Here is a 23,993-nt window from a genome sequence, read left to right as displayed (position 1 = left end):
AGGCTCCTTTCTGGTCAGTTACATGCTCAAAACCAGGGACAAGCCACAGAAACCACAGCTGTCTAATCACTGACCCAACATTAAACACCTTGAGATTTGTATTCAAGAGGCTCCAGCCATGCGGTGCCGCCTCCTTACATGAGGGCCTTGATCACTATAATTATTGTACTAGAACAAACTTCTCTCAAAAGACCCTCAAAAGTGTTCCTACTCTCTCTCTCAGGAAAGGTCCATGAACCTGTCCCAAAAGACCCCTTCACAACCTGCTGAGACGCCTTCTGGAGCAGACAGGATAATTTTCACGTAAAAGGCAGGATCAAAGTCACAGGAAAGGCATTACAAAACTGTAGAGAATGAGGGTGGTCAGACACACACAGGACGTCAAGGCTCTGGGCTTTTGGAAAGCCTCTGGGGTAAACTTACAAGAGTTAGGAAGGAGAGAAACAAAGCCCGGCGCCCAGGTGTCTCCACACACCCACAGGCAGAGCAGCAGGTAGGGCCCACTCACCATGGCCTTGCACCAGAGGCAGCGCCAGTCCTGCAGGCGCAGCACACTACCACAAGTCTTGTCGCATACAATGCACTTGGCACTCACAGGCAGGTTTCCTTCCAGCCACTGGTGGGGCATGGCAATCTGTAGACCAAGCAGGAACATGCTAGAGACAGCCAAGTTCCAGCCCAGGGTCAGCTGGGCACCCTGGGGCAAAAGTGCTCCTTTTGAGACACTCCTTCCCACCCAAGCTTCCCACCCAGGGCTCACATCACAGCACCTACTGGGAAGGAGACACCCAGACTTATGGGGATGAGGGCGGAGTTGAGAGTAGAGTAACCACAAAGGTCCCAGGTATAACTGGCAGGGATACCTGATCCCAGTGTGACATCTCAAATGACAAGTGTAAGGGGAAGGCAAGAGATAGTGGGTGCTGTGCAAGTCACAGGCAGAATCCCCCTGGACGTACCCCGTCCTCATCCTCAATGATATCCTTCCCAATTGAAGCCAACGTGGTCCACTTGCAGTTACTGGTTGCACGCACAGCACACCGTTTGTGAGCCTTAAACTTACACACTGTGGAAAAGGAACACACAACCGTATAAGCTTCACCCTCGGCAGGAGCCTCCTGGTGGGACAGATGACTGTTTAGTAAAGTTGGGATGGATAAGGAGCTCTGGAGGGATGTCATGTGATGCTGCAGGCCATGCTGGCCACTGTCATCACAGCACCTAGCCTCTGCCCAGCAAACAAGCAAACTTAGAAATCACTACAGAACTGAAATCCGAAGTTCATCTAACTCCATAATTACAAAATACTCTTCTTTTGGATTGTCTTCATCCATTGAAAATAAATGTAAAACAAGCCATATTCACAAGCTATACAAAATAAATGGAAGACAGGCCTGGCCATGATCAGAGCTTGCAGTCCCTATGTGACCCCTACTCTGCCACCAGAACCCTCCTCCCACGACCCTGCACTCTGTGAAGCATCTTCTCTCCTGCATCCATGACACAGAACCCAGAAAGGGCCCACACCTCCCTCCTCACTACTGCTTTCCTTCTGTTCCCTCTAGAGGCTCTGTGATAAATGACACTCAAGGACTGAGTCTTCTATGGGAAGATCAAGAAGAATGCAGTGGTGGGAACCACTTCTCCCTTGACCACCCTCGGTCATAGCAATACTCATTTATTATGACTGCGTTGGGATGTCAAACAGTTTATCAATGCTTAGTTCACCTTTCCCACAAAGTAACCACTGCAGCTTTCTTACCTTCACAGGACAGCCCATGGGATGTGACTCCAGACAGAACCTCACGACACACATTGCAATAGGTTGGCCGTGCATGGGAACAGGCATACCAGTTGTGCATCCCTGAGAAATGATCCATACTGTATTGGGTAGGCTGGAAGAATGATATATAAAGAGTGCAAAGATAAGATTTCTCTTTGGTGGGCTCAGCGGTTAACAGCACTGGTTGTTCTTCCAGAGGTCCTGAGTTCAATTCCCAGCAATCACATGGTGGCTCCCAACCATCTGTAATGAGATCTGGCGCCCTCTTCTGGCATGCAGGCAGAAGACTGTATACATAATAAATAAATCTTTTTTAAAAAAAAAAATTTCTCTTTGGAATTCTTTCATGCAACAGCTAAAGAGAATTTCATAAAGTACCCCAGATAGGAAGTCAGATTCATGAAGGACAGGACCACAGTCTTGACAGGTCCATGGAAAGAAAGAGCCCTGGGCCTCAATTTTACAAGACACATGCTGAGTCCACTCAGAAGATACTGGGGAAGGGGGACCCGTTAGAGCAAGAGCAAGAGAGGCAACAACAGGCACCCATAGAAAACATGCTTCTCTTTTAACCTCAAAATGCTCCCTGTTCTGGACAGTCTTGAGTGCTGCAATCCAATCTTCCATTTCTTTCCTGTTGTCGGCACACAAGATGAGCTTCCTACAGGGAGTGATGACCTGGAAAAGAACACATTCCATGTCCTATGAACATGGCCAAGGCTGGCAGCTACCGAAGCTATATCTGTCTGTGTGTGCTCACGGGGAAAATACTTCACTGAGGTAGTCACACTGAACAGATTATAAAAGTAGTTATCAAGTGTCATTATAAATTAAGATCAATCAATCTCAGGCGGGCAGCGATGGTGCACGCCTTTAATCCCAGCATTCAGGAGGCAGAGGCAGGCAGATCTCTGAGTTTGAGGCCAACCTGGTCTACAGAGTGATTTCCAGAACAGCCAGGGCTACAAAGAGAAACCCTGTCTCGAAAAACCAAAACCAAAAACAATCAATCTCACTCTCAAGCCAAATGGCCAATGGCATTTCATTAGCTATCTACCAGCTAACAACTTTAATGAACACTGAGGACTCACTGCTCAGACATAACAAAGAAGTCCTAGAAAACTGAAAAAGAGAAGCAAACACAGGAACATAGCGCTGCTGCTCTGGAGAGCTTTCACTTAATGGCCAGCACTTAAATGGCATAGGAAGTCTGCTCCAGCAACACTAAACTAACATGAGCATGTGTCCCACATGCGACAACCAGCTTCTACAGTTAGGGACTAAGCAAGTTGGCTGGAATGATATACAACTGGTGCTATCCAGCAAATGGGAAAGGAATGCAGGGAGAGTTTATAAACTAGTGAGAAGCCACCTTCTGAAGAAGAAAGACTACAAACTCAGAGTCACAGAAGAGAAAACACTAATAATGGATGCAGGGATGCTGCATCAGCATAACCACGGAAGGGAAGAAACAGCCTCTTTCCCTACCCATTTGGTAAAGTCAAGAAGATGATATCTAGACTTGTCAAAAGTGTGATTAAAAAAAAAAAAAGAGTTCTCAAATACTGATGGGAAGCAAACAGGTACAAACATTTTTAAAAAATGAGGTTTATTGACATTGCCATAACCTATTAATTTTATCATATCATGATAAAGGACCAACAAGCTCAGCAGGTACAGGCTCTCTTACTACCAAACCTATGACCTGAGTTCAAGCCCCAGGACCTGCACAATGGAAGCAGAGAACCAACTCCTGAAAGTTGTCCTCTGACCTTCACACATGTACAATATGTGTGCATACACATAAACAAATACATGTAATATTCCAAATCAAATCTATATACAAAACAAAGTTTGGGTAGAAGTCTGTTTTTTATGTCTTTCCCCTTTATTTAGATTCCCTAAAGGAGAAAAGAAAGAAGAAAAGCTTCCTTCCATTTATAAGCTACATGCAAACAAAAAAAGTATTTATATTCGCTCTCTAAACAGCAGCATACTACAGACATCACTTCCCACCTTTGCTTTCTCTCCTAATTGTAGCCTTCATATCCTAGCCTTCATGCACATAGCCCCTGGTTCTTCCTTAGAGGAGCACAGCAATCTATGATGCAGACCCACCAGCTGCTCAGGCAGTCCTGTTTGCCACTGAGAACTCTGCACTGTTTAAAATCATTTGCTAGTTCATGGAGTGACATAGTGAATGATCTTTTACTATTTTTACAGTGTATCTCTGGGCCAAATTCCTAGAAGTGGAATTTCCCTGAGAGAGAATAAATGCATATGTAACTTTGTTAATGTTGCCAAATTCCCTTCTCCAAGTGCTGGACCATTTTTTGATTCCCACCAACAGGTTTAGAAAAATGCCTATTTCCAGGGAGGCTTCACAATCAAAGGATTTTAACTTTTGGATTTCTACCCATCTTAGCTATTTAAACTTCTAAGAAGACCCAATTCAGGAAGATAACATTCAAGTGGCTATGATTCTGTCTGGGACTCAAAACACACAGAAGCAGTGCTCTTTCCAGCAACTGAGGTTCAATCCACAGAGAATGAGCAGAACTGGATTTCCACTGAAAGCTTTATTCACTCTCAGGTTCCCAGAGTTCTCAGAATGAAGAATCTGAGGGTACACTGGGCACAGGCACGGGAAAAGCCAAGAGCATGTTAAAGTGAAGACAGAGACAGCAGGGGAGGAGCACAGCTTTCCTGAGACTAGAGACCCTGAAGGGCTTCCCTCCCACCACCCACACCCTCTGGCTTGCTGATGTGCTCCAGAGCTGAGTTTCCAAGGACACAAAAGTGAAGCTGCCACCCAGAGAAAACTCACATTGGAGAAACACAGACCTACAACCACCTCAGATGCTCACCTGGCCACAAGGACTACAATATGAGGCCCAGAAGTGGGATTAGCAAGTGCTTCAGGCATGGTGAGAGAAGATGGCAGGAACTAAAACCCTACTTATTATTCTTGGTCTTCTGCAAGTCTGCAAACTCTTCCTTAATAATTCACTCTAGGACAGGCTCAACAGGTGAACATTTTCATCAGCATAATAAAACACAGTCAAAGAAAGAATATGTACTTGACACTGCATAGCTCACCGATAACAGGGCATCAAGATACTCACAGAGGTGAACTATGAGGAGTTTACATCCCCTTCTATATCAATGCTATGTCTACTTCTTCCACAACTATAAGAGGAACTGCTGCATTATTCCAGACTCAGCATATATTGGAAAACGAATCTTTGCCCCCTCCCCTAATCTAGCCCTGCACATACTGAAGTGGGCAGTACCCACTGCAAAAGTGTTATGATTAAAGCCAGTGAGTTACCAAACCAAACAATCAATGATGTCATTTCCTTAGCCTGAATAGCAGAGTAAAGGCTAAGCTAGCAGAGAGATGTCAAGGAACTTGAGTTTGGACTTTCCTTTAAACCTGCATCTGTTCTATAGTAAAGAAACCCAAAACAGACACTGATGCAAACCTCACTTAGCCTCATGGTTGAATGTGGTAAGTCTCTGTTTCTCTTTTGGAAAGGGGTGGTCAGACCCTTAAGAGGGACCCAATCTGCCTAAGATCAATACCACATTTTGACCCCTGTACCCAAAGCTGCATAACTTGCAGCAGGTGCTTTTCCAACCTGTGTCTCCATTTCTCCGTCTGAAAACAGTTACTGATGGCCCCACTACATCTGAGCCTTGTCAGGGTGTATTTCAGCAGCACCTTGCAAAGCACTGTCCCAGTACTCTGCACCCAAGCCTTCCCACAGTCACTGTCAGCATTTCAGTCCTCCACCTTCAGTACTGCCCATGTGATATGACCCAAAGGCAGTCTATGTGGACACTGCATTCCTTGAAATGGTTCTAGCATAAACAGCCCAGCCAATGAAATGAGATCATCACAGAAAAGTCTTGTCAAATAAAATTATCCCCCTGCTCCTCTCCAATCAGTTTACCACCTTCCATATTTCTGAACTGCCCCCAGACAACCCTGAGTCTGCCCTGTCTATACCTATCCCTCATGCACCCTCATGACTGATACCCCAAGTGTTGTACCTGGCTCAGCCCCACCACAGTCCTCATCTCCCTGGAGAAACCCTCCAGGCAAGCCATACCACCTGCCAACAGATACCACAGAGACAAGAAGTGCCTTTTTCCCATGTGTGTATGTTGAACTTTAGAAACAGAGGTTGGAATTCTTAAAAACATTAATTAAAAAAAAAAAAAAAACATGTAGCCAAGCACAGTATGGCACACCTTTAAGTCCAGCACCCTAAGGCAGAGGCAGGAGGCTAGCCTAGTCTACACACCAAGTTCCAGGCCAGCCAGAGCTACATAGTGAGACCCTGTTTCAACAACAACAAAGAAAGGAAGAAGGAAGGAGGGAGGGAGGGGAAGAGGGGGGGCAGACAGAAAAAAAAAAAAGAAAACCTACATGTGAGGACTGGCAAGATAGTTGAACAGGTAAAGCATGACAACCTGAGTCTGATCCCAGAAACTCACATCTAGGAGGAAAGAACTGACTCCCATCACACATGTGCTATGACACACACAAGATGAATAAATAAATGTAAAAAAATTAAAGAAAGAAAACTACATGCACAAGAGACAGCAGGAGACAGACATCCAGCAAGGAACATGAAAGGCCGTTGGGGTTGTAATGATTCAGGGTTAGACACAGATCTTAACTATATAGAAATAATTGCTTGGTATTCTTCCCAGGAGAAATGCAAGTTGAAATTCTAGAGTTAAAAGTTTATTTTATTTGCATTTGTTTATTTATTATATGTGGAAGGATTCATGTAACAACACACATGTGGAGGTCAGAGTAAAACTTGCAGAAGTCAGTTCCTTACCCAGCGTCATCTCAACAGCCCTGAGATGCTTTTTAACCTACCAGAGCTCATAGTGGGATAGCAGTTACACTGATTCTCAATGGCAGAGTATAAGCTAACACAGCCTTTATGGAGAGCATATGGTAAAACCTAGCAAGCTTTCAAATACAGACTTTTAACTCAGCAGAAGCACTTCTATAAATTTACTCTACCCTTCACCTGCCTAAGAAACCACACATTGCATAGAAAGTTAGTCAGAGCAGCACTCCTAAAGACAGAAGAAATCACTCATGTGCTGACAAATACAAAGATGGCAGGAGACTGGCTACAGTAATTATTATGTGTTTATATAGTAGACATCCACACTGCCACTGAGAAGATGGAACCTCTGCAGCACAGCTCCCAAGACATACAAACAACAAAAGCAAGCACAGCAACTGTGTGGTGCAGAGGGAAACGCAGTGTCAGTTAGGGGAAGCTGAGAAGCTGGGAAATACTTCACAGCTGTTTCTTACCATTTCTGCTGCACCATTTACTGCCAACCCAAAGGACCAGTTAAGAAACAGCCTGAAGTTTACAATACACACTATGGCTCCAGAAAAGTGACTATGGACGAGAATTCTATTTGACTTAGGAATGGTGGTACAGGCCTTTAATTCCAGCATTCTTTAATGCCTGCAAAGGCAAGGAGTTCCAGGCCAGTCTAGTCTACATGAGACCCTGTTTCCAAAAAAAAAAAAAAAAATTATTTGTCTAAAAGAACTTTTGCTTCCATCTCTTCAGACAAGTGCATGATTTCCCACGAGATAAGGAGAAACTTACAGCAGCTGCAGCCCTGCCAACAGGAACACAAGAAGTATCTTCCTCCCAGGACACAAAGGGCAATCTGGTATCACTCCTCTCAGCAGATCCCACCTAGGCACTGCTCCACATGGACTCAAGACACTCAAGGTATCAGAAGAGCTACCATTATGCTGGGAAAAAACTGGCTAAGGAGATGACTGAACTACAAGGGTTGACGATGTGGCTCAGAGGTAGAGTACTTGTCTAGTACAAGGCCCTGGGATCAAAACAAAGGAGCTACACTAGACACAGACTCATCTGTGTCTAAAAGACAGAACTAAAAGTGGGCTCTGATCCCACCTGCTGTGGCTGACGGACAGTGGAGGTGTCAGATGGCAACACTGACTAACAGAGATGGACACCTGCAACCTCGGGTGACCCACAGGGTGTTTTACTTACAGTGTCTGCCCAGCGAGCCTTCTTCACATCCTAAAGAAGTCCTCACTCTCTCAAGAGGAGACCCAGTGCAGCCAGATGGGGCTGCTCCAAGCCTACAGCAAATGAGGAAGCTGAGGGGCAGCACCAGGCAGGCCAGGTTCACAGTGGCCCTCTACCCACAGCTGCTTCTTGTTTGGCAGAAGGGAAGACTGCAAAGCTCCTAGTTCCAAAGCAGCAGGCAGTAGGCAAGGAGAAAACAAGAATGAATCTCAAGCTCTTCTGGGTTCACACAGCACAGTGGGACAGCTCATCTCATTCCCTTCTTGCAGGGTGAGTGGCCTGAGGTTCAATGCACACCTCAGTAAGTCATCAACTGGCTGCCCCTCCCACCCTGACCACATTTTTCAAGAGTTCAAAACAGAAGGCAGAGAAGTAAGACCTGGAGGATAATCCACCATCAGGGTGAAACAACCACTAAAACCATTTCAAGAAATAGCCTCCTACCATTAAGGTGAGGCCCTACACCCAGAATGTTCAAAGGCCAAAACACGTGGAGCAGGGCAAAGCACAGAGTGGGCAGGGCAGCTGTGCAGCCTGGATGCTGAGCCACTTGCTCTTCAGATTTCATGTAGGCAAATCCAGCTAACACAGCTTTCCTTACTCCCTAACAAAAAACAAATGAAAACCCTGGGCAACGAAAACATCGGCGATTGACAGCGAAGGCTGGTGGACCTGGGATCACAGGATGACCACAGTGGGCTCTCCTCAGTTCTCAACATCTGGATGTCCTGGAATGAGAGCTGAAGACAGGACCTAACATCACCGCTCGTGTAGGAGAAAGTCCCACCACCTCCAAAGTCTCTCTCCAGCCAAGGCCCAGAGAAGAGGTAGCCTGATAAAACAAACCCACCACAGCAGAATGGCCAAGAGGCTCCCTACTCCTGCCATACCCAGGGCACTCCAGCATAGACCTGTTCCCCAGCTACCAGATGGCACCCAGAGAAGGACAAGGAGGATGCAAAGCTACCTTCCTTGCACCCAGAAATAACAACCACTCTATGGCAACAGAGGAAGTGCCAGTAGCAAATGAGTACATAGACAGCCATTCAACTCATCAGTCAAGGAAGGTGCATACAGCAGTAAGATGAAAGAACACTGGACACCATGAAGAAGGCTACAATAAAAACAAACAAGGGGGATCGGGAGGTGGCTTAGTCAATAAAGCTACTCAAGCACTAGGACCTGAGTCCTAGGCAGAATCTACATAAAAATTTGGGCATAGTGGCACACTTGTAATCTCAGAGCTGAGAAGACAGAAAGCCTAACTCCAGGTCTAGGTAAGAGACCATCCTGTCTCAAAAAACAAGGAATGACACCCAAGGATGACCTCTGGCCTCTACACAAACACATATCTATGCACAACCCCACCCCACGCCCCACACACACAGAGCAACACCTCCAAAAGCTGGACATGAGGTGGAGAAACTAGGTCACATTATCAGTTAGAATATAACACAGCATGACCACTCTGAAGATAGTGGATTCTTTAAAAAATTAAACATGCAGGCTGGTGATACAGCTCAACAGGTAAAGGCTCTTGCACCAATCCTGACAACCCCAAGTTCAATCCAAAGACCCACACAGCGGAGACAGCTGAGTCCTCCAAGTTGTCCTCTAACCTCCGTAACTACACCATGATACATGCCACCACCACCCCTAATAAATAAGTGTAACAAAATCATTTTTAAAAAACTAAACATGCAACATCCATAAGACCCAGCAATCACTCTTGAGCATTCATTATGGAAGAACATACAACCCATCCAATAGCCATGATGGTCACAGCAACCTTATTCATAATCACTGAACACAACCCTGAAGTTCTCCTTCCATAAACTATAAGCACCGTGGCACACCCATACCATGGAATATACTCAGCAAAAAAAAAAAAAAGAACAGTGACTGATGCATACAACTTAGGTCAAACTCCAGGAAACTATGCTGGGCAGAAAAGGCCAATCCCAAGGGTTATGTGCCATATGAGTCTATTTGTACAACATTCCCCAAATGATAAGGTTATAAGCATGGCAAATAGGCCAGTGGCTACAAGGGTTGCAAAAGGAAGTCTTGAGCAGAAACAAAGGCGAGCAGGAACGTGCCTGAGAGAGAAGGCAATCCGCTGGGTCTAGATGATTTCAATGCTAGCGTATCTGCAGGACACATTCTGCAGTGTATAAGAGCTCTCCACTGAGGCAAGCTAGTAAAGGGTACAAAGGCACTCAAAATGAAAAGGTTATTTACAAGAAGCCATGATCAACAGTAATTAAGTCTGACATGGGAACACTGAGAAGTGACCTTACAGTAGGCCACATTTCTTAAGAGGTCTGACTCAGCACTTATAAAAGTGCACCCTTATCTTGCTAAGACTCCCAGATTGCCAAGGAAACAGTCCCAGACACACCTTCAGCACATATCCAAAGGAAAGGTGATCCCAGTGCTCTCTGTACCAGGGCTAGGCACCAAGGGGAGCACTCAGTAAGCCTCTTAGCATTGTCGTTCTGTGAACCATGCCCTCTGGCTCAGATGCTGTAATAAATGGCCAGGCACTTGGCCTGTCCCAGCAGAGTACTACCAAGAAAGGTCTGGGATAAGTGGAGCTGAGGAATTCATGAATGAAGACAGTTAGCAGAGCCCTCCCTGGAGAGTAGTCTACCCAGCATCCACTTCACCAGGAATGCTCGGAACAACAAGAGATAGCAGAGCAACGGCCAGGTGCCTCAGGAGTCCCATGTGTACACCAAAGGAGGGTTGAAGTCTTCTTGCCAACTGCCCTCAGAGGCGAGTGACTGCCTCCAGCCACTCAGCACCCCAAGTTAGAAACCACCTCTAGACCCCACCTCCTCTCTAACTCCTTTCCTCCTCAGAAATAAATCTAGGCAGTATTTTTTATTTGAACAAACAGGTAAAACCCCTGTTTGTAGACAAACACTAGAACACAAAAGTGAGTCTCACAGAACACAATGTGATGTATAAGAAAAGAAGACCAGGAAAAAAAGAAAGAAAGAAACCCCACAGGGAGTGGTACCCAGGTGACTCAAGAGCAAAGATGGAATGGGTGATGAGATCCAACGGGTGAACTAAACAAGGCAAGACAGAGATGGTGGGCCATGCAGGCCCCATAAAACAGTAGCTTCTACTGCAGATGAAATGATAAAACCCAACAACTTCTTTACAGAGGCTAGCTTCTGACTCATGTCTCCACCAATATTCTGCATACTCCACTGAAAACTGACAGGCAGCAGTCAAGAAGCCTTTGGGAGACAGCTTAGCAATCCAGCACCAGGGCAGAGAGAAGAGGGCTGGGCCCTAATGTGCTCTGAAGCTCACAGGAGTTGTGGACAAGCCAGATGGGTAAGAGAAAGAGTCAACAGGCCCCCTCGGGCAATGGATAAGGCCCACTTCCATGTTGAGACCAGGGCACCAGGGGTGAAGGAAGCTGAGTCTAGAGATAGGGATCAGAAGTTCTGCTTTAGACACGGTGATTCAAAGTGTCTATATTAAAGTTGTGGCCAATGTCTTGTCACATCCATAAAGTCGTCATCTTACCATCAATGTGGTACATTATGAATGAAACTACTCATTAGCACCTCACATGCCATTTCCATCAATGGTAGACACCAGGTACAAGTTGAGCTGTTGAAGAGCTCCTGCTACCTGTTATTTTTACTTGTTGTGTGATATTTTGATTGCATTCTGACAATAAAGTTTGTTTCGAATCAGAGGGCGGAGCTAGCCACTAGCAGACCAAAATTAACCATAGAGTATTTGGAAGACTGAGGACAGATAGAGAAACAGGAAGTAGTAAAGCAGAGCTTAGAAAGGATCTCAGTCCTTTTTTGGATGGAGGAATGGAAACGATAGGAGGTCACTGGCCGCTTCCCCACAGCTTCTCTGATCATTCAGGTTCTTACCACAATATTTGACTCCTGATTTTTTATTAATAAAGAATAATTTGATAAACACATCATTTACTATTCCTTTCCTGGCCAGATAAACAAATACTTACCACCATGTGACAAGTTTCTACAGTATTCACGACAGCAATATGTTCTACAGGTTGGCAGTCCAGAAGCAACCAGCCATGCCATGTAAGTACACACCATGGTATTTGTACATGATCTTGAAGCAGATCCTATTACTAAGTAGCATATGCATCATAGTTTGGGGGAGCAATGTAATAGTGTCTGGTCTAGCTGAAGATGTGCAGACCTGGTAATTCTATCCCTAGAAACACATGCCCGAGACTTCTGCCTATATGCCAGGAACACAAAGATAATTATGTCCTTGACACCACAGCTAATAGTAGCAAAATCTAGGGAAACCTACTGTCAGTGGGTTGGAACATTCCAAAAGTCCTGGAACATTACAGAACCTATGAAAACCAACTTTGTGGTCTTTACCCTGGGCTGCAGTTGTAAACAGAACTCTTTAAGAATTCACATTTAACTCTAGGAATTAGAAAGAGGCCATACCTGAGCTACTTAATGAAAGGTCCACATTAATAAATTCACATTAATAAATCTAGGAAACACGGGGCTATACAAGCATGATGTCACTAATTCAAGTTTTAAACCAGCTGGGCAGCACTACCTAGTGTTCCACCTGTATATGCCTATAGAACAGCAAGTAAACCATGATGAACACCAAACTCAGACCGCTAGCAGAACAGAAGTGAGACTGGGGAGGGAAAGACTATCCAAGAGCTTCCTTCAGTGAATACCCACGTGTCTTTGGCTAGGAAGCAGAATGACTTTTTGAATGCCTTAAATGTTTCAGCATAAAAAATAGAGATGCAGACAGAGATAATAATACAACTATTATTATTATTCAAAGCTCAGAAATATAAGAGGCTAGCTGGTGGGCTGAAGAGATGACTCAGCAGTTAAGAGCACTGGCTGCTCTTCCAGAGGACTTGGGTTCAATTTCCAGCATCCACATGGCAGCTCACAACTGTCTGTAACTCCAGTTCCAGAGGATCTGATATTGTCACACGGACAAATACACACATAAAATAAAGACAAATAAATAAAATTTAAAAAAAAAAAAAAAGAGGCTAGTTGGCAACCACACCAGTGGACTCTTTGGCTGAGGAAATGGGAGGAGTCTCCTGAGGCCACAGTTGAAGGACCTCTCTTGGGCCATCTTCCTGGGCCAGAAGCTATATTTAGGGGTCTCCTGAGTCTACAGCAGACAACTAGTTTCAGAGAGCCTCTCAGATGCCATTCTACTGTGTAGCTGCCTGAATCCTCAGAGTGGCTAAGGTCTCAGAAGCACAGCTGATGCTTTAGGCAGGGAAGGGGGAGGCACCATCTAAACCTCTCCGAGGAAGCTTTCAGAAGAGACCAAAAAAACGCCTTACCCCAAACACGCAATCAGTGAATTCAAAGGATGGCCACCACCACAAACTCGAGACCCTTCCCTAACTGTGGACACATGTCCCATATGGCTGAGGGTGTGAACAGATGCCTTAGGGTGAAAACCTAGCTCTAAGTAGATCAGAACATGGCAGGGCAGGTGTAGTCTACACACTGCACCGTCTACTCTGGGACCACAGGGAATCATCCCTTTTGCCACAGCCTGGAACCTTTGGGATGAATCAGAGAAATCTGCAGCATTTCTTCTGGTAGGTAAGAACAGAAGGAAGTCTCTAGCATGTACGTGAAGTCAGAAGCTTTAAAGACCTTCCTCTTTTCAGAAACAGTCCTTCTCATTCTCCAGGAAAGCCTTACCTCTTACCCCGAGACCCTAACAGTCTCCCATGAGCTCTGTCTCTGGCCCATTGCTCTCCACTCTGCAGCTGCTTCAAGTGTTTCTGCATCCAAGAGAACCAGCACAAGTGGGAAGAAGTTTTACAGTCAACAGCAGCCTGTGGGTCACACAGCTAGACCAGGGACACAGAACTGTAACACTAGAACTGTACCATCCAGTCACTGACTGGGGAGGTGGCAGGCAGTGTCTGCAGAGAACAGGATTGGGAAATGCTCTGCTAAATATAGCTCCTGGCTCAGGAAGGTGGCCCAGAAAGGGTCCGGCGCCCAGGGCGATTCCTGTCACTTCCTGTTACTCACATCCTGCTGTTCTGGTACAGCTCTGGCCCCTGGGTACCCATGCACTGTTCCCTAACTGGAAGCACCCCAGACAGACCATTCACAGCAGCTGGGATGTGTGTGTAGACCTTGGAACACGAAACAGACACCACCACCACCACCACCACTACCTCCACTACCACCACCACCCACCTGCCCCGCCCAACCTGAGTAGAAAAAGCTCAAGACAGGTCCAGGCCTCCACAGGGTCCCACAGGTTACCGCCATCCAGTCCATAGCCATGACAGGGAATCTTGGCAGGACGGTTGCCACATGCTTCCTCCAATCCCCCAGAACTGGGAGCAAGAAACACTGAAAGGGGGACATGGACATTGGCTCCTACCCCTAATCAAGAAGCTATCTGCAACCGACACCCACTTACAAAGGAAAAATTGATTTTCTCCAATGGAGTCTCACTGGATATATTAACCACCCTATGGACAGGCCACATGCCCAGAAGTAGTCGGCAGCATATAACGAACCCAATGGTATTTTGTGGACTTTTTGTCTCATATTACTTTGTTTTGGTATTTTTTTTTGTTTTACTTGTATATTATGGGTTTCTGCTTTTGTGTTTTTATGGGTTGTGAGTATAGGTGTTTCTTTTTCTATTCTGATTCATTTGGTTTGGGGTTTTGTTTTTTGTTGTTGTTTGCCTGTTTGCTCTCTAAAGAGAGAAGGAAAGAAAGGATACCTGGGAAGAGTCAGAGAAGAAGAAACCATGATCAGAATATATTGTATGAAAAAAAATGTAATAAAAAAAAAAGAACTGGAGACAAGGAAGGACTGCATCACAGCTGGCAGATGCCACCAAAGCAAAGCCATTTGCCCATTCTACCCTTCCAGTCCAGGAAGCCCAGGCATGGAGCAAACAGCCCAGCATGTGATCTATCCAAAAGTCTTTTGTTAAAGAAACAAAAAGTAAAATAAAGCAAGAAGAGAAAGTTCTATCTAAAAATGAAAAATGATGAACATTTGGTTATCTTTTTCAAATCTGCTGCTGCTTCATTAAATTCAGTTGTGTTCAGCTGTGGGAAACTGTCTGCGTTGACCTTGGCTGAGTGAGTGGGATGTGCCTCCGGGAGGAAAGGAAGCGTCTACAGAAGGAACCTCTGGTTCAGGAGCTGAAACCCAGTGGAACATCTCCTGCAGCCATCTGTGACAGCTGACCAGCATGCAGAAGTCAAAATACAAACAGGCTCTATCCAGGAGGTCTGAGAACTACTCTAGATGTCTAAACCAGAGAGGTTATGAGTGTTCCATGATGGACATACATGGCAGACTATTAAGAGATGACAAGCACACTGGTGGCACAGAAAGAGCCTCCCGGTGCAATAGTATCAAAAGCAAATCAAAGAGTGTATAACTGATAGGCTTCATAAACCTACATTCTCATGTACCCTTCATTACAGGACATGATCTGAAAACTATTGGTTTGTATCAGGACCTCCCAACCTTGACATTACTATATTTTGAGCCAAATAATTCTCTGTAACAGGGCTGTCCCCACAAAGCTGTAGTAGTTGGGTATAATGGCACACACCTGTAAACCCAGCACTCCGAATGCAGAAATCAGATCTCTGAGTTCAAGGCCAGCTTGATCTATACATACTAACTTTCAGGCCAGCCAAAGCTATATATAGTGAGACTGTGTTTCCAAAACTCAAAATGAAACAAAAACAACACCAATAACAACAACCAAAAAAAAAAAATCTGTAGAGTTGAGGGGCTGTGTAACAAGCATCCTGTACTCCATCCTGTAGAGGCCAGCAGCACACAACAGTCAATGGGTCTCCAAATGTCCCTTTCAGGAGCATGCACCCCCAACTCCTTCTCCCCACTGATGCTTCAGAATCCATGTTTGAGATCTTCATAATACTGCTCATTTCTAGACTCTCAGCTATAATACTTATAGAAAAGGGGATAGAAATGAAATAGCATAATGGACACACTCCATGGTCTTTTGCTAGGATATACTAGGTTCCTAAAATCTCTCTCATTATGCACAAATATACAGTGAAAATCATCAGAAGTCTGGGGCAGCCATTTAGACCCTACACAACTGTAATCAAGGAAATGGCAGAAATCCTGTATTTGTTAATATATAAATTTTAAACCTATAAGGAAACATCTCTCAGTAAGTTTAGGTCTTTACCTCTTTTTGTTTGTTTGTTTGTTTGTTTGTTTTGGTTTTGGTTTTTCAAGACAGGGTTTCTCTGTATGTAGTAGCCCTGGCTGTTCTGGAACTCACTCTATAGACCAGGCTATCCTGGAACTCTGAGAGATCTACCTGCCTCTGCCTCCCTAGTGCTGAGATTAAAGGCGTGCACCACCACTGACTAGCTAGGTCTTTACTTCATATAAAAGCTTAATAGATAGAAGTCACTGCGGGCAAGTTCCAGAAACAAGGGCAAAGACAAAATAGGCAGTTCCAAGCAGAGCTTGCAGCTATACTGTGGGGAGGGTGTTATCAATCCTGAGAACCTTGCTAGAGAAAGCTGGGACAGTAGAAAGGCTTCTGCTGTGGGCTACAAGGGATAGTGAGGGGAGAGGGGGATGGAAAGGCTTTGGCCTCAATTCTGACAGCTACCAACCCATATTTATCCACTTTTCTCTGCCAATATTTATCTGATGGAATTCTGTATATGCCCAAGTACACCACTAACAACAGTACAATTAAAGGGGTTGCTCTTAGGCAACCATCATAGCTCAAAGCCTGTGTGCAGTCCTCTGACCACTGGAAGTGGACCTGACTAAGCAGTGACCCTGCCCACAGCAGAGAAGCAAGGGCAGTAGTGGACCTTTACTCATAAGTCAGTCTTGGGGATGTTTCTAAGCTCAACGCTTGCAGGAGTTAAATAAACCACCACAGCAGCATGGGATGCAAACCAAAAGCAAAAGGCTGTACAGAATCCACAGAGAATCGGTGAAGGGGCATAGTCAGAGCACACACACCTAACAACTGAGACAGCAATCTTTATGTCATGTGTACTTTATCACAATAAAAAGGTTTGGATGAACATAGAGAATGACATATGTATATTATACAATGTATTTTTTTTTAAAGAACCATTAAAGGCAGGGCATACAATGCCTAGAAGTTCACATCTCATGGGACTACTGGATCATTTTTTCCTCTTTCCTCTGATCTATATTTTTCAGTCTACAGCAAACAGTATTTGCATTAACTACTTTTCTACTTTTCATGATGAGGAAGCATGGCATCAGGTAGGCAGGGCGGCAGGAACAACTGAGAGCTCATATCTTAAATAAGCAGCAAGCAAAGAGGGAGGACTTGAAATGAGGGGCACCTTTAAACTCACAAAGCCCTCAGTGACACACTTCCTCTAGCAAGGCCACACAACCTAAACTACCCAAAATGAGAACCAAGGGTTCAAACACCAAAGACTAGGGGGACATTTCATTGAACCACCACAGCAATCAAAACCTTGTCCATACAAAACCATTCTCTGAGGGCCAGTGAGATGGCTCAGCAAGTAAAGGCACTGGGGCCAAGTTTGACAACTTAAGTTCAATCCCCAAGACTCACATGATGGAAGCAGAGAACTCATCTCCACACACGTCATGGTATGCATGTGTAAACACACACACACACACACACACACACACACACACACAATCAAAGTTAAAAAAAAACAAACCCTGCACCTGAGGCAACCCCTCCTCAAACACAGCTCTCTAGCTGACAAAGCCTAGGCCTAGACAAAACACTACACAGCTGGGGTAGCAAAAGAAGAGTGAGGCTGACATCACCAGGTGGGCCTCTAGCACCATTCTCACAGGAGACTCAGAAGCAGCCACCCACTGGCCCTTGCTTGATCCCTGCAGCAGGCATCTTGCTTCCAAAGAAACCTTGACGGGGACTCCTCATCCTAAGAATAGTGGGAACAGAAAAAACAGCAGGGAGCTGAGTTTCCACCCTCTACTGGGATGTTAAACCAGTCCTTCCTATGGAAGAAAAAGAAACCTCTAACTCTTCAGCTAAATATCCAAATATAATCTTAGCTGAGATACCATCTTCATCATCACAGAAAGCAAAGGAATGGAATCGTCTAGTTATCTCCCAGTTGTCAAAAATAAACTAATTCACTGCCTCAGTAGTGACACTCTAACCTCAAACAGGCAGCAATATCAAGGAACCTGACAACAATACAGTAAAGCTGAAGAAAAGAACCTCTTTTTAAGTTGTTAGGTCCCCTAGGGTCCCCAAACATTACATTGCCATTGCTCTTGGTTACCCTCCAGAACTTGCCAATAAGACCCTATTACTGAAAAATACCACACACCTGAGTCATAAAACCTGGAGAAAATCAAGTGGGTACTAACCAGGAAGCTTCATCCCTACTGGCTAGATTTCACAGTGCCAGAGGGTGCTATGCACACTACCAGACAAAGAAAAGTAATCAGTCTTACCTAAGAGGAACCCTGTGATCTATAACATTTGTCTTGGCAAGATATGCCCGCTAGTACATGAATGTTAGAGAAGTAACCACACACTTTCTGATTGGATTTAAGACCCACTGCATGAGATAGAACCCATATCTGGCACAGTTTTCAGGACCAAAACTCGGTGATGAAACAGATCACAGGACCTAGGAGAAAACCTACTATTATTCTACTAAATGGACATAGTATTATAACAATTCCTAATGAATTACTGCTATACCCATAGATGAGTGCATCTCTCAGCCCTCATCAGAAAAGCTTCTTGCAACAGATGAGGATGCACAGAAACACACAAGTGGCTAACATGCGGAGAATAAGACTATAAAGGCTCAGCCCTAATGGGACAGCTCACCCCTCCCACCAAATCTCAGGGACCTTCTTAGAAAATGGGTCGGGGCCAGGCAGTGGTGGTGCATGTCTTTAATCCCAATACTCTGGAAGCAGAAGCAGGCAGATTTCTTTGAGTTCAAGGCCAGCCTGGTCTATGGAGCAAGTTCCAGGAGAGCCAAAGCTACAGAGAGAAACCCCATCTCCAAAAACCAAAAACCACCAAAAAACAAACAAGCAAACAAAAAAACCCACAAAAGGTTGCAGAAAATAGGTCAGGAAGATTGTAAGAGCCAGAAGAGGCTGACGACAGGTAAATAGAGCTTTCCGAACACAAGAGGGCAGCTGCACATATGAACTCATGGTGGCTACATGCCACCATGCTCCCCGCCATGATGATAATGGACTGACCCTCTGAAACCGTAAGTGAACCACCTGAATTAAATGTTTTCCTTTATAAGAGTTGTCATGGTCATACTGTCTCTTCACAGCAATAAAAACCCTAACTAAGACAAATTGTTACCAGGGACTGGGGTATTGCTATGATAGGCCTGACCATGTTTTTGTCTGGAGTAATATGGACTTTGGGATTTTGGGTTAGGAAAGCAGTGGAATGCTTTAAGCACTGCTTAGTGGACCGTACTAGTAGAAGCATGGAAGACAGTGGTGCTAAGAATGATCTGAAGTGTGGGGATCAAGAAGTTTCAGAGGAGAAAAATGTCTGTATGTGGCCTAGAGACTGGTCTTGTGATATTTTGGTGAAAAAAGTGGCTGCTTTTTGCCCTTGTCTAAAGAGTCTGCCTAAAGATAAAGTGCAGAGGAAATCTCAAAACAGCCTACTACAGACTCTGTTGTGTGGTTATTAGTGTTAACTCTGATGAAGATTTACGATAAAAAGGAGCAAGCTGAGTAAGGAAAAATATTTGAGGAGAAAAACATCATGACTACACTCCTTTGAGCACACATGCCATGAAAGTCTCAAACGTTGTCACGGTAGAGCCCAGCTAAAGGACTAAAGAGACAAGGCCAGGATGTTCACATTGAGACAGTCCTCTTCACAGTCACAAAGTCATCATGTAGGTCCTCTCAGGACCAGTCTGAACTGAGCTCAAAGAATCACAGCAAGTGCCTGTTGCTGGAAGTCCATCTGTGCTTATCTCCTTTCACACAAATAAAATGGATATTCAAGGTAGGTTTGTGGGGCTTCTCCTGGAGGGACTGAGTGCCTGCCAATAAACCCTGTGACAGATGTAATGGCACACAAACTTGAAACTGACTCTAACACAGCTATCCTTCAAATCCAGATGAGAAAGGGAACGGAACCTGAGAAGCACAGCTGTCCTTCTAAGTTGCCAGCCCTGACAAGGAAACCCTAATCCTAGGCCCAAGATCTTGGCTGCAAATACAAGAATACCTCAGGCCCCTTAAGATGCAAAGGGTACATGAGCAGGCCTCTTATAGATGCCAAGAACCTGCATGCAATAAGTTGCTGTGCAGTGTCCTAAGAGAAAAAAGTCCTACCAATCTAGCTGCCTGTCCTCTGTAAGTCCTTGATGAAATCACACACTTGGTCCAGAGGCTGTCACTTGTCAAATGCCCAGAAAAGGCCAGTTTAGACCACATCCCAAAGCAGAGAAGTCACCACATACAAGAACAAGTACCAAAGAATGACACTTCCTCTTCTACAGGCACCCGTCCTCATGTGATTCAGATATCACAGAGGTAGTGCATCTTTTCCTTCTGACCAAACTTACAATTGCTTCCTTATTCCTCTTGGTGTGTCAAAAAGACTGTAAAGAAGAAAGAAAGAAAGAAAGAAAGAAAGAAAGAAAGAAAGAAAGAAAGAAAGAAAGAAAGAAAGAAAGAAAGAAAGAAAGAGGGAGGAGGGGAGGGGAGGGGAGGGGAAGGGAGGAAAGGGGAGGGGAGGGGAGGGGAAGGGAGGAAAGGGGAGGGGAGGGGAGGGGAGGGGAGGGGAGGGGAGGGGAGGGGAGGGGAGGGGAGGGGAGGGGAGGGGAGAGGAGAGGAGAGGAGAGGAGAGGAGAGGAGAGGAGAGGAGAGGAGAGGAGAGGAGAGGAGAGGAGAGGAGAGGAGAGGAGAGGAGAGGAGAGGAGAGGAGAGAAGGAAGGCATTCTAACTACAGGATTTAAGATTGAAAAGACCTGAAAACAGTTCAAAACCTCTTTCCCCGTGGTAAACCCTGCCTCAGAGGCCTTGTGTACCAGGTCATGAACATATCACCAGGATGTGAGCCGCCACAGTGAGCAGGCCTGGCTTGCAGGTGGCTGAAGCAGCCGGAGTGACTGAGGAGCCATCTCCCTGATCATGCACAGCCACGACACTGTCCCACATCCGTGAAAACAGAGCAGCTTCCCAGAAATCCCAAGGGTGGAACTAGAAAAACAATAAAGCAGTTAACCCAACTTCATTTAGGCATGATCTAGAAAGAGATAATACATTTGAGAACCCTCTCATAAAGCTCACACTTCTCCCTCCAACAGACACAGCTGGAGGAAGAAGATACAGCTATAACAAAGTTAAGTCTGAACAGATGATGCTCATTTCTAAAACTTAAATTCAGTGTCAGAAATATCAAAAGGTAAGGTTAGAAATCTGAGTAGTAGAGCACTCACCTAACAAAAAAGACCCTGGGTTCATCCAATATGTAAGAAAAGAAAAAGGAGACTATTAAGATGTGTTATCAAAAACTGTACCCAAAAGGAAACTCCAACACTTCATGTTTCACTAGTAAATTATAGTAAACATTTAAGAAGGAAATAACACAAACTTACATAAAGTTTATCAGAAAACAACAGGTAACCACTGACTCTCCTTTTTTTTTTGTTGTTGTTTTTTTTTGTTTTTCAAGACAAGGTCTCTCTGTGTAGCTTTGCGCCTTTCCTGGAACTCACTTGGTAGCCCAGGCTGGCCTCAAACTTACAGAGATCCGCCTGGCTCTGCCTCCCAAGTGCTGGGATTAAAGGCGTGTGCCACCACTGCCCGGCTTTTTTTTTTTTTTTTTTTTTTTTTTTTTTTGGTTTTTCAAGACAAGGTTTCTCTGTGTAGTTTTGGTGCCTATCCTGGATCTCGCTCTGTAGACCAGGCTGGCATCGAACTCACAGAAGTCCGCCTGGTTCTGCCTCCGAGTGCAGGAATTAAAGGCATGCGCCACCACCGCCCAGCCTGACTCTCCACTTTTAAAGATGTTATGAAGCCAGCTAAACCAGTGCCAACACTCGACAAAGATAAAAAGACAGAGAGACAATGGAAGAAAATAAGTGGGGCGGAGGATACAAGTCAATATACTGCATCTACAAAGAGGCAAAATTCTTAACAAAATAGGAGTGCCATGTCCAAGGACTACAACGCTCCATTAAAACATCACATTTCCTGGTCATGGTAGCACTTGCTATTAATTCCAGCCCTCAGGAGGTAGAGACAGGCAGATCTCTGTGAGTTCAAGGCTAGCTTGATCTACACAGCAAGCTTCAGGCCATCCAAGACTACATAGTGACAATCTGTCTCAAAAAAAAAATAAAATAAAAACCAAAAAAATCAGTCTCCTGGAGCTGGAGAGATGCCACAGTGGTTTAGAGAATTTGCTGCTCTTCCAGAGGACCCAGGTTCAGTTCCCAGTACCGACATGGTGGCTCACAACCACTAATAACTCAAGCTCCAAGGATATGAAGGCCTCTTCCAGCCTCCACAGATACCATCCATGCCCATGTGTATGTGGCACACTGACATACACTCACATGAAACATATATACATATCACATAAGTAATAAAGCATGAGATATGGGCAGATACACAGACCAGAGAAGCAGAGTAAGAATCTAGAGAGTTGTGTGGGTAGCTTATGCCTCTATTCCTAACTTGTAAGGCTAAATGGGAAGATCATTATGGGATCAAGGCTAGTCTGAGCTACACAGTTTGAGGCAAGCCTGTGCTACTTAGTGAGATTCCACAAAAGACTTATTCTAAAAATGCCATTAAGAAAAGTTGGATGACAGACTGTGGAGAACAGTCACAAAAAGGCTACCAGACAAAAGACATCCAGAATATATCAAGAAAATAATCTCACACAAAAACAAATTATTCCAGCATACACTTCACAAAGTAAGATGCACAAAAGCACATTAAGAGCTGTCCCTGTGGCTAGAATGTAACTTGTTGGTTAGGAAAGAGGCTACCTAGCATGAGTGAGGTCCTGGTAAACCCCATGCAGTGGTGTACACCTGTAATCCCAGCACTTGGGAGAGACAGAGACAAAAGAATCAGAGGTCTTAAGGTTATCCTCATCTACATAGTAAGTCTGTGGACAAACCAGGCTACATGACACAAGACAGAAAATTTAAAACACCCCCCCCACACACACACACACACACACACACACACACACGGCATCATTATATACGCATCAGGATACCAACTCTGATCAGATGGACAACTAGAAGGACCTTGCATCCACTACTGGAAAGTATGTAAATACAACCTCTCCAGAAGACAGCAGTAGATTATTTTATTGTTTTAATTTTATCTTAATTTTTATTTCTAACCATTTGCATATGTGTATGTCTGTGTAGGAGTTTGTGTACATGAGTGCAGTGCCCTTTTCTTCCAGAAGGCACTGGATCCCCTGGAGCTGGAGTTGCAGGCAATTGCAAGCTGCGTTATTGGTCCTGGAACCTGAACTCAAGCCAGACTCTGTAAGAGCAGCCAGCGCTTCTAACAGCCAAGCCATCTCTCCAGCCCCTAAGTAAAATTGTATGTATGTATGTATGTATGTATGTATGTATTTATTTATTTATTTATTTATTTATTTGCTTGCTTATTTTTTTTTTTCCCAACAGGGTTTCTCTGTGTAGTGCTGGCTGTCCTGGAACTCACTTTATAGACCAGGCTTTCCTTGAACTCTGAGATTCACATGCCTCTGCCCCAAGTGCTGGGACTAAAAGTGTGTGCTACCATGCCCAGCTTAATAATTTTTAAAAGACAGGAAAACTTACTTTGGAAGTGATGGAAATATTTACTATCTTGATTATGACAAGTTTCAATATGCGTGTGCCTGAGCAAGTGTACATAAAAATTCACACACCTTAAATACTGCACTGAATGATAGATGTATTTCTGTATCAATTAAGCTATAAAAATGCACTAGCACACTGATGCATTCATTAAAGAACATTATGAACCTTTCTGATGACCAATATGACC

At 44.6% G+C, this 23,993-nt stretch overlaps 1 protein-coding gene across 1 annotated transcript in view; it reads right to left on the bottom strand.

Moving 5' to 3' along the window:
• Dgkd (diacylglycerol kinase delta) overlaps nt 1-23,993 on the bottom strand; it is a gene marked incomplete at its 3' end in the record, with an annotated part of 85,795 nt that overhangs the window by 20,981 nt on the left and 40,821 nt on the right. Inside the window, exons 5-8 of the mRNA XM_059278724.1 lie at nt 2,357-2,461; nt 1,763-1,895; nt 960-1,066; nt 509-634 (exon numbers count right to left, since the gene is read on the bottom strand). Of these exons, the coding sequence (XP_059134707.1) occupies nt 509-634; nt 960-1,066; nt 1,763-1,895; nt 2,357-2,461 (471 nt within the window). The remainder of the gene's footprint in view (nt 1-508; nt 635-959; nt 1,067-1,762; nt 1,896-2,356; nt 2,462-23,993) is intronic.

Source organism: Peromyscus eremicus, chromosome 13, assembly GCF_949786415.1.
Source record: "Peromyscus eremicus chromosome 13, PerEre_H2_v1, whole genome shotgun sequence".
Taxonomy (NCBI): Eukaryota; Metazoa; Chordata; class Mammalia; order Rodentia; family Cricetidae; genus Peromyscus; species Peromyscus eremicus.
This window is presented reverse-complemented; position numbering and strand designations above follow the sequence as displayed.